This window comes from Amia ocellicauda, chromosome 6, assembly GCF_036373705.1.
Source record: "Amia ocellicauda isolate fAmiCal2 chromosome 6, fAmiCal2.hap1, whole genome shotgun sequence".
Taxonomy (NCBI): Eukaryota; Metazoa; Chordata; class Actinopteri; order Amiiformes; family Amiidae; genus Amia; species Amia ocellicauda.
Genome location: NC_089855.1, coordinates 1,335,437 through 1,347,195, shown reverse-complemented (window position 1 = coordinate 1,347,195; position 11,759 = coordinate 1,335,437). Strand labels below are relative to the sequence as shown.

The window sequence follows — 11,759 nt, the reverse complement described above, 5'->3', positions numbered from 1 at the left end:
GAACTGCAAGTTTGAATAAAAGCTATGTCTGTCAAGAGAGCAGCGCCTTTGTGCATTGTTGGAAGCTGGACTAGGGCAGCGTACTGTGGCTCGCCATCTTGGGTGCTCAAGGCCAGCAATTTCAAACCTGGCGAGACAGTATAACCAGACAATGACAGGCCATGAACTGGGAGACCAAGAGTCACCTGGCCAAGATCCACAAATCATTTTGCAGCATCTTCTTGATGTACACACTACTAGCTTGTGGCTTTCACAGTATCCCCAGTCCCCCCCATAACTTGAGACGGTAGAATGTCAATTGTTAATCAGCACAATAAAACCACTGCACCTGCTCTAAAACAGTTTGTCATTTTTCGATCACATCTAGTGAATAAGTGATATGTTTCCTTTGATGATCAGTATATGTCACAGCAGGGGTTCTCAACCTTAGTACTGGGGACCCACTGTCCTCCTGAATTTTGTTCCAGCAGAGCTCTCAATTACTTAATTGAATCCTAAATGGAACTAATAATTTGCCTAATCAGAACTTTTTCATGATTTTAAACAGTTGGGAGATTTCATGTTACATATACAATGATATAAGGAACTTGAATTCTTCAACTTTTTGTAAGCTAACCTACCAAGTCAAAGCAAATGATTAGTTCAATTACGTAACTAAGAGCTGGATTGGAACATAAAACAGCAGGTCAGTGGGTCCCAGGACAAGAGTTGAGAACCCATGTGTTACAGTACTAAAGCTACTGTTATGCTACTGTATTTTGCTTTTTAGTAGTTTTCTGTATTGGTTATTAATTATTTTTGGAGTGATGCCCTGGATTTCATTGACTCATTAATCTCCAATAATTACATACATAATTGCTATGTATTTGCTTATTTAGTTCATTGCATCATTTTTTTTTTTAATTTTAATTATTTTAAATAATTTAGTTTATTGTATTAATTGTATCCATTTTAATTATTTTAAATAATTGTATTCACACAGCATTGTTAAGCATTTACTCATTAAGCTCATCACATTGGCAAGCAAGCTCTCAAGTACTTAATTTAACCCTCAGTTGAACTAATAATTTGCTTACTTAGACTTTTTTAAATTGTTCAGCTTATAAAAAAAGTTCCTTATCCAATTTGACACATAACCTGAAATCACTAACAGTTTAAAAAATATTTTAAAAGCTCTGATTAGGAAAATTATTAGTTAAGTTCAGGGTTCAATTAAGTAATTGAGAACTCGGTTGGAACAAAAACAAGCAGGGTAGGGGGGCTTCAGGACTAGGGTTGAGAACCCCTGGTATATTGTATCCATTGTATTATTTCTAATCATGTTATCCATTATAGAAAATCATGAGCATCGATTAGCTTTTTATTTAGTTATTTAATATGTATTCATAAATTAGAGACTTGTTTGCTGTATCAATTTATTATTTTTTATCATGTTACTCCTTATATTCATATACATTTTAAGCATTTACTCATTTTACTCAAGTTGTGAATCATTCAGCTTTTATCAATTTGTATTAATTTTAATCATTTTTACTTGTTATGTTTGAATAAGTAAATCATTTTGAAAGTGATGGGAAAAGTGTAAGTTTAGATATATGACATACTGTATTTAGATCCAGCACTCTAAAACAACTGATCAAAATCCACAAGCAAATCCTAGTTGTATGCATCTGATTCAATCATCTGTTAACTTACTAAAACTGTGGGTACATTATTCCAACTGAGCTGTCAATTAACAATGTGCTTAATTAGACATTTTAAATTCATAAAGATTTTAAGTTACTTCTACAATTTTACACATGAAATCTCCAAATCTGTAATGTCTTGCGTGCTACTGCTGCTATACTGTACAAAACAATGCAGTATATATCCTGTTGAGAGCTACCATACAGCACACTGTACAAGACAAGTACAAACTGGAAGTCTTTTCATTTGTGTTTTAATTTGAAATGCAACCTGATGAGAACTTGTCAAATGAATGACTCTATTCAATAACAGCACAGATGAGAATATTTGTGTTTCCGTCATTATTTGAGTAATGTTTAATTTGTAATTGTGTTTAAGTGAAGCATTTTCCAGCACAATATAACCTTCTATCTCATGTTAATAGTTTAATATAATACAACATATATATTATTATAAATATTTTATAGTAAACCATAAAGTTAGAATAAAGATTAATATACTTGTATATACAAAAAAAACATGTTTCATATTGCCATGACCCTCACCAGGACAAGTGGAATGATAATGGACAGATAGATTGATGTTTCATATGTTCATGATGTTTTCAAAATACAAGATATATGAACAACATGTATGTATATATTTATTTTATTTGTATGTATATTACAGTTTTTCCCAATTGCACACACACTATTCTCTGAATAATACCCCAATACCCCTAAACTGTTAACACAGTGGCAGGTGTCGGATACGTTTCATGGGGGGTTGCCTTTTACTCTTCTCATTTATGTTGATTTAATTAATTGTATTGTCTCTCAGTGCAGGAGATGAACTTATGCATGTTGATTCCAAGATATAAAGAAAATCTATCAATAAAATAATTATTAGCAGATTCATCAGACCAGGCCACCTTCTTCCATTGCTCCGTGGTTCAGTTCTGTGGACAGGGGTCAGCACGGGAACCCTGACTGGTCTGCGGCTACTCAGCCCCATACGCAACAAACTGCGATGCACTGTGTGTTCTGACACCTTTCTATCACAACCAGCATTCAGCATTCACTTTTTCAGCAATCTGAGCTACAGTAGCTCGTCTGTTGGATCGGACCACACGGGTCAGCCTTCGCTCCCCACGTGCATCACTGAGCCTTGGCCACCCATGGCCCTGTCGCCAGTTCACCGCTTTTCCTTCCTTGGACCACTTTCGATAGGTACTGACCACTCCAGACTGGGAACACCCCACAAAAGCTGCAGTTTTGGAGATGCTCTGACCCAGTCGTCTAGCCATCACAATCTGGCCCTTGTCAAAGTCGCTCAGATCCTTATGCTTGCCCATTTTTCCTGCTTCTAACACATCAACTTTGAGGACAAAATGTTCACTTGCTGCCTAATATATCCCCCCCACTGACAGGTGCCATGATAACGAGATTATCAGTGTTATTCACTTCACCTGTCAGTGGTCATAATGTTATGGCTGATCGGTGTATATATGTGTGTGTGCATAGGCGCAGAGGGCTGAAACCCCTACGACCAGTGTCAGATAAAAAATAGTGGTGCTGAAGGTGGTTTCTCCGATAAGAGCGAGGGGAGAGCAGGGGGGCTGACAGTGTTTTCTCCTGAAAGACCGGAGGGAGGGGGGCCGACGCTGATTTCTCCGGTATATGTAAATGTTGTTAAGGTTAAGGGGTGAGCCCCAGTACTTTAAATTCCGGGGGAGCTGAAGCCCCTGTGTTTGTGTGTGTGTACGTACATATATATAACATATATATATATATATATATATATATATATATATATGCTATTTCCCTTTGTAATACCAATATTAGGAACTGTTAATATATTTTTACTTAAAAAGATCTCTGGGGAAAGATTACTTTGTGCTCGGTTTACTGTAGTGGTATACAGACGGGTGACAAACTAAGATTGATAATCCACGCTTTTAGTAAGACTTACTCACAGATGGTTTAAGAATCCAAAATCAAAGCAGTTCCATTCAATTAAGTAATTAACAGATTTAAGGTAACAGTTTACTTGCACAATTGGATATTAAAAAAAAAAAACATGACTTGCAGAGTATTCTTATACATAAACTGTTTTTTTATTTGTTATGCATTACAAAAGTATTTGAGAATTAAGAAATATTTTCTTAAACAGTGGCATTGTCATTAACATAATAAAGGCACTAAGGCAGTATGACAAGGGGCATCATCCATAGCCATATTTCCACTGCTCACTCGTCTATCAGGTGTAAGAACAGCCTTTGAATTTGTTAATAGAAATTAAAAAAAGAACAATTATAAAGCTAGGTATATAATAATAGTAGTAACATTCTTATTATAAAAATATACTAGTGAATTAAAATTATATTTAGTGTTAACTGTACCAGTATCAGTATGGTTGTCCTTGATCGATTGATATTTCTGTCTAAGAGAGACTGGTTGAGCCTCTGTGAAGGGTGGGGGGGGGTAGACAGTGAGAGAGAGAGAGAGAGAGAGAGAGAGAGGAAACACTTTTTGTATCTGTCATCTCCAATACTTTGAGTAAAGGCTTTAAAAGTGAATCCACCACCTATATATCCTTCATGTCATGTTATACCCGCTTCACACGCCTCATCTCTGAGTGGAGCCTCAATCCGTGCACCGTGCTCACAGCTCCTCTCTTCTAATGACACTTTCATGATCAACGTCCATTACACCTGTGGCAAATTACCCATTTACAACTGTTCACCTTCTTAGTACTGCCCCACTGTGTGTGCTATTTATAATAAATATTAACTATCAATACAAATATGCTCGTATTCAATATCCTGCACCTATAAACACAATAAAGAGTGACGCTGTGTGACCTGAAGACAGTCATCCTGAAGCACTGAGTCTGCTGCTGAGGTTTGTCGTTCATGTTCGTCAACAATACAGTACAAATAATAATGCAGTACTAATAACATGTCATGAAGGAAATGAGGGCCTGTGTTGCTACAGCTGTCAGTTAAAAACATCACATGAGTGTCTTTGAAGAGAAAGAGGTTCAAATGTGTTAAAGGAAAATGTTACCCTGGAGCTGCTCACACATCATGCAGCTCAAGTCCTTCACTCTCTCAGTACAGACACAGGAAGTAACGCGGCTCTGGGTCTGTGTCACACACTCTCTCACACACTGACTATAGTGGACTAACGTCAGTGTAAAGCACTAACAATGACACTCTTATTCATTTCAGTATCATGTCATTAAAGGAAGAAGCAGACTTTATAAAATGCCCAGTGCAATGACAATGAGACCAATCCTGCGGCACATGAGAACAGAGTGCGTTCTCACTCTCGTTCACACAGGAAGAGCAGTGCCAGTCACACTGTCTCAGGAGTTTGTTTTCAATGGTTCATTTTATTAAGTGTAAAAAGAATATAACAAAGCCTGCAATAAAGGAAAACATTTCAACCTGAAATAAAAATACCTCCAGCTATACTCATTATTTATGATATATATACATTTAAAAGACAAGTGTGTGAACAGTATATGTCAATGTAACAGAAGAGGGAGGCGTGTGCAGGTGCTGGTCCAGTGGCTCTGCTCGGCCCCTGGTGTTCGGGGCCCCTGTATTTCTTCTGGGTCCCAGATCAGATCAGCCCTCAGCGCTCAGGTCCTCTGCAGTAGATCACAGCCAGCAGCAGCAGCAGCAGCCGTCCTCACCATGGAGAGCCACGCCAGCACACTCAGCTGGGCGGCACAGGGCCGCTCAAGTGGCTCCAGTGTCTCCGCCTGGTCACCTGATGAGACAGCGATGCAGTCACTGCTGTGGAAATGATCATCACTCAGAGCTGCACCCTGCGCTCCTCAGGATGGAGAGCCATAGCAGCACACTGATCTGAGGGCACAGGGCTCTACAGCTCCAGAGGACAGCAGCCCCGTTATTGTCAGCATGAACTCAATGAAGCATCAGTTACATACTTAACACACACGTCACCAGTAAGCTACACAGTGTGTAGTAGTGCTTATGTGTGCCTTGTCCAGTGTTTATTGCCTGGTTGAATTCTGTTTAAACAAAGACATGAATCACTAATTCCACTCGTTTATAAGGTCACATTACCAAAGTCTGTGTCTTACACTTAATGCTTTACACAAACATTGATTCACTCTTCCTAGTCAGTGAGAGAGAGAGAGATGTATTTTCATGTACATGTATTTTCTACGTGTGTATTGTGCGTTTCTCTGTGTCGAGGTCATGCAGCTCCGTTAGCGGGCATTGTTTCCCTTTGCTCAGCTGAAGTGTATTGGGTGGAGGAATATTTTATTTCAATCTGAATTGTTCTCTTGGGAGTATTTATTTAGTGTTAATACAGGTATTGCCCTGTTTTATGAGGGATAACTGTTTCTAAGGAGCTGTTGAATATATCACAATATCACTATACGATCACAGTGTAAGTTGGCAGCAGTTTAGTCCCGCTGCTGTGGTTTTGCTGAGTGAGGAACATTTCCCTGAACCCTGTATCTATTATTATTTTCTGCGACTGCGAGTGTGGTTTATCTAAGGCCCTCTTCTCCGGCGAATGAATGAACAGGAACTTAAACTGTCACACATACATGTCAGGCGGACTGTTGTTGCCTGACATTGACATGAGGAGCACTTTTCAAATGAACACAATATTTATATTCATATCTACACATTTGACATAGTTGACTAAACAATTTTAACACAAAAAAGTTTGGTGACCAAGAAGAAGACTGTGATAGTTTAGAAAATGACAGAAACAAAAGTAACAGATCACCTGTTTCCATGTTTGAGTGATGTCCTCCTGCAATGAGCACATTGTTCACAGTCTGATGGCTAAGCAGGTCTTGGAAAGAAGCAGTTCAACGTTTGGGCTCCATTTCTATACCCAGACTAATCAAAGCGACTCACACAGTGCAGACATGAAGCAGGTTTTATTCACGTTTATTAGTTGCAGCAATGGTAGGGAATTTAAGAAAGTTCTAATTAAGATTATGTTTATTATTTGTTTGTTAATTTATTTTTATGTCTAGTACTAATATAGAGTTTTCCATCTCCACTCTGATTTTTAATATTGTGTTATTAATAAAGATATGCACAGGTATTATTAACATAATATATATTTTTTTACCTGCAATGTCCAGCCGTGTCCCGTTGCCAAACAGGATCTGCCCACATGTGGCCACAGCACAGTAGTAAGTCCCAGCGTCAGAGGAGCGGAGGTTCCTCTTGGGGAGCTCATAGACACAGCCCTGTGCAGGAAGCCCAGGCTCAGAGCTGCTCTCACACGGATCACTCCTGTTCCCATGGGTGTAAATGAGTCCTGGAAGGGCTTCTCCTGAGCCATGCCTGAACCAATGAACACTGTGCTCTCCTGCACAGGTCTCAGTGTGTATTGTACACTGCAGAGTCACACTGTCTCCTGGCTGGACGGGGACAGACGCCGGCTGCTGCTCCACTCTCCTGCTGACGGACCCTGAGCCTGAGAGAGTGACAATATGGTTTACAGTTACACATTGCAGCCTGAATCTGTAATGTAAGGTTTTTTTTAATATACAGTTTATATTGTGTTGCTAAGTAAAGTAATCTGAATCTTTACATTTTGACTGTTTATGTTTAATGTGTAATAATTATATTATTTTATGTTTTATTTTTAAATAATTTTCCTAATTTCATACAAAAACAATTCCTATATAAATGTACCTGAAAATGTATGTTAATTAGTATGCATTTTTGATATCAAAAATACAAATGTATTGTATGGTATTAATTGTACTGTAGATATCAATTTTATTTTTGATATTAGAAATTGAAGTTTTGATATCATAAATACATACCAATTATCATATGGTTAAGGATTAAATGTTACAACTGAGTGCCATGAATTGCTGATATCAGCAATTGTATTTTTGATATCAGTAATTATGGATTAAATGTCATAACGCCTTGCCATACTTATCCTTAACATACACGCGTCATTATTTAAACCAACAATGTTTCACCTGGCCTGACAAGAGCGCTTTACTGCATTTTTTTAAATGTCTTTAAGAATTGTGAAATGAGATCCTAGTCTTTTTGACAGAAACACATGGGTGAGAGATCTGTACTGCAGCAGGCAACTCAATCTGCCTCCAGCGCTGCATCTAGTGACACACAGCCAAACACAAACAATGCTTTTATAGGCAGAATATTTGGACAATCCTGTAATACCTTTCTTTATGATATAGTGAGCGGACGGCCTTTTAGAGATGATGCCGCCTAAATAGTATCACTGTAACTCAATGTAAATCCAGTAGTAGTGAATTGCTGGACTTACCTTTCAGTCGTATTGAAGTTCCAGATCCGAATCTCACTGATGTTTCCCTGATTCCTCCGCAGTAGTATCTGGCAACGTCTGACGCTTCAATGTTGGAAATCTTGAGATTAAAATAATCACCTCTTCTATCTACTGCAAAGCGCTTCTTATTGTTAAATCCAAGATAAAATGAAGTCTCATAATTTTTAAATGATACTATGGTTGCTGAGGGTCCTCCAGATGGTTGTTTGATCCAGACCAAGGTATCACTTGAGTAACTCTTGGAAACGCTGCAGGTCAGGGTAACAGACCCTCCGATCTCCACTGTCACCGAGGAAGGGGACTGAGCAAACACCTGACAGAGAAGCAGACCTGGAAAACACAGGGAGTCGGGCAGGGAGGACGACATACAGCTCCATCTGAACACGACCTCCTGCTCTCAACTACTGCATCTTAACGAGTATCAATAAATAAAGCAACTGAAAGAGCATATTGAAACACAAGCTAAAGATATACCAGCAATTAGTTTACATTGACCAAAACATCTGCAATTTATTATAATTCATTTTACAGTAAGATTATCAGATTTTTAGTTTATCCAACAGATATTAAATGTATACTAATGAAAAGTAGTTTCTTGCTCTTAAATGCTTTTCTGTTTTTGAAATGTGTTTTTTCTCTAAGGACTGTCATACAGATTTGTGAACAACACTAAGCCTTACCTGCTTTAGAGCAAAATGAAAGGAGAAATACGATTATGTTCATTGTACTCTGTTAGAGTTTGTCTTCTCTATTTGTTCTTCTCAATGAAGTGTTCTGTCTGAACTGAAGATTACAAATCTATAGATGAAAGGACTGAGCACATTAGACTGTCATTTGATTGGCTACTAAAAGGTTCAGTTACACTGCTATATATAGACATCTCAAAGACTATTCGCCTCTTGCAGATAACATGTATAGACTGAGGGGGGGGCTTGTGTTGATATTGGCACAATTGGCACAAGGGAATGCATGGGCAAGTTTGGTGAAATGGTCGGTGACCACTAGGACATCAACAGAACGCTGCCTACTGTCCTCCGCCGACCAAAGATCCATGCACACTAACTCCATCGGGGCAGAGCTCTTGATGCTTTCTAGGGGCGCACGAGCAGCAGGTTCCGGTGACTTCCCAAACACACAACTCTGACAGCATCTGACATGTGCCCTCACATCCCTCTCCATATCAGGCCAGTAGAATCGCTGCCTTGCCAGTGAAAGAGTACGATCCTGCCCTTGATGACCTGCCAGATCGTGTATGCCCATCAATGTCTTTTCTTTTAGACTCAGAGGCAACACATATTGACATCTTCTCTGCTTGGACACGGGATCTCTCGTCACCCGATACAACATCCCGTCATGGACTTCCAACTTGTCCCATTGCTTGAACAATCTGAGGACCTTCGAATCAGCGCCATGCCTTTCCCGCCTAGATGGTCGCTTCCTGGCTGCAATGAAAGGTAACACCTTAGAGATGCTGGAGTCTTGCTCTTGACTCAGTTGCAGCTCCTGAGCGGAGAACATGGGCGTAACATCCTGACCACTCAACAGCTGTTGGACATGTTGGGCCAAATAAAGTGCCCTGGATTCCGCTGCATCAATCCAGTCACAGTGTGCCTGACAAAGAGCTCTGATCTCGGCTGAATCATACGCCAACTTGAACATTGGATGGTCCCCTGATCTGTAGCTTTGAGACTGGCAACTGACCCTGAAAGCATCCTGCACAGAATCCTCCTCTATCCCATTAGCTTCCTGAATCAGGGTGGGATATGATTCCTTCAGCAGCCTCTGACAAATGGGCTTCGCAAAGAGGTCGCGACTCAAGGTATCAGCCACCACATTCCTTTTCCCGGGCAGGTGTTTAAGATCAAACGTGTAAGACGCAAGCTTAGAGACCCAACGGATTTCACATGCGTCAAGCTTTGACTTTGTTAGAAGGTAAGTTAGTGGATTATTATCCGTCCAAACTGTGAAGCTACGGCTTTTTAGCCAGTGGCTGAACTTTTCACAGACACTCCACTCCATGAACTCCAGTCTGTGAGCTAGATACTTCCGTTGTGACGTACTGAGGGTCTTGCTCGCAAAAGCAACCGGTCTGGCCTTGGTCTCTCCTCGTGGCACTTGAGAGAGCACTGCTCCAAGTCTGTTCAATGAAGCATCGACTGATAGAATAAATGGCTCGTCAAAGTCCGGATGAGACAGCACAACACATCCCAACAGCATGGTCTTCAACCGATCAAAAGCGATTCCACATTCCGTCGACCAGTCTGCAGGAGTAAGCTTGCGATAGGCACCTAGAGGCTTCTTATCTCTAGCTAACCATCCCCGCCTCTTCTGCCCAGCCGTAAGTACAAGGGCTTCGCAATAGAGGAACAGTTTGGGATGAAATGCTGGTAGTAGAATATCATGCCAAGGAAAGATTTGATTCTCTGGACAGAAGGCGTGCACTCATCGTCCTCCATGAGGTCTCGTACTGTCATCCTGTTGATGACCTCCACTTTGCCAGGATCGACCTCCACACCCTCACCATTAATGTCATGTCCAAGGAATCCGACTTGTTCTCGAAGCAGATGGCACTTCTTCAGAGCCAGTTTCAAAGTTATTCTCCCGCAACCTCTGGAACACTGTGCGGAGTCTGGACAGGGCTTCATCCTCAGACGATGCAAAGACAAGAAGATCGTCAAGATAACACAGGAGTTTTGTGAAGTTCATGTCCCCAAAAATCCCAATCATCATCCTCATGAAGGACGCTGGACTGTTACACAGTCCCTGTGGCATGCGATTATATTCATGCAGTCCAAGGGGGGTTGTGAAAGCTGTGTACTTCTTGTCATCCTCGTGCATTGGGATGTTGAAGAAACCAGAAGTGAGGTCCATCGTGCTAAAGAGTTGTCAACACTCGCAGTAGTCATGGGCACCGGAGATGGCACCGACGGTACAGTGGTGTTTGGGGATGGTGTACTATCAGCCATAGGCACATGACACTGGGAATGGACTTTGTGCTCTACTGTGCTCGATTTAAGTGGCCTAACAGTTGCAGCCTGAGTTTTCTGTCCCTGCATGTGCTCATCAAGCCTCTCTTGGATCTCACCTGCTGACCATTTCTCCGCAGACTTGAACTTGAAAACACCTGCAAGACATGCTGACTTCATGACCTGGGTTATCAATGCTTCGGCCCTGCCTTTTCAGATACTCATCAGCTACATCAACTGTTTTTTTAGCCGTATCCAATATTCCATAGCATCTTCACCTGGCATGGGCAATGTATTGTAGAAATCTGCTAAAGGCATGTTTGAGTAAGTCAGTTCGCTAAAGTGTTGTTTCAAAATATCAAAAATCACATGGGGATTTGCAGCATGATTAATAGATTTGTTGTTACGCAGCTTTATCCTCACCACATCCCCTGCTTTGCCCATAAGCTTTGCCAGGACTTCCTGTGAATGCTCAATCACTGGAATAGCTCGTTTCTTCAAATACAGAGTCATAAGATTTTCCCACTCATGAACTGTGAATTTATCACCCCTAAATATAGGAGGCTCTCTTACATCTGACTGCATGACAATCTTGATGTTACACAATGTCATCTCTGAGGGCTGTACAGGAGTACTGGCGTTGTGTGTACACCTGTCAGATTGTAGCTTAGCTGTAATGGACTCACCTAGCTTCTCAGCTAACTGTGTAATGAGTGAGCCAAGTCTGGATTCTGCTCAACTTGGCTTGGCATGGCACGATCTACATAACGAGTAGAGGTAAGCTGTGGGG

General features: G+C 40.6%; 1 protein-coding gene across 1 annotated transcript; it reads right to left on the bottom strand.

The window, feature by feature from the left end:
• Window positions 1–5,313: 5,313 nt before the first annotated feature.
• On the bottom strand, window positions 5,314–8,414 carry LOC136751679 (uncharacterized). The gene is made up of 3 exons (XM_066707471.1): window positions 7,983–8,414; window positions 6,798–7,148; window positions 5,314–5,444 (listed from the first exon to the last, which is right to left on the bottom strand). Exons 1-3 carry the CDS (start codon window positions 8,368–8,370, stop codon window positions 5,314–5,316), a joined length of 870 nt encoding a protein of 289 aa, XP_066563568.1. The 5' UTR covers window positions 8,371–8,414.
• Window positions 8,415–11,759: the final 3,345 nt, after the last annotated feature.

What these genes read in the sequence shown, in the direction of transcription:
- LOC136751679 (XM_066707471.1), bottom strand. Translation starts at nt 8,370, where the DNA reads ATGTCGTCCTCCCTGCCCGACTCCCTGTGTTTTCCAGGTCTGCTTCTC. An exon ending in AACTTCAATACGACTGAAAG is followed by an intron (nt 7,149 to 7,982) that starts GTAAGTCCAGCA and finishes TCACTCTCTCAG; the next exon opens with GCTCAGGGTCCGTCAGCAGG. An exon ending in GACACGGCTGGACATTGCAG is followed by an intron (nt 5,445 to 6,797) that starts GTAAAAAAATAT and finishes CTGTCTCATCAG; the next exon opens with GTGACCAGGCGGAGACACTG.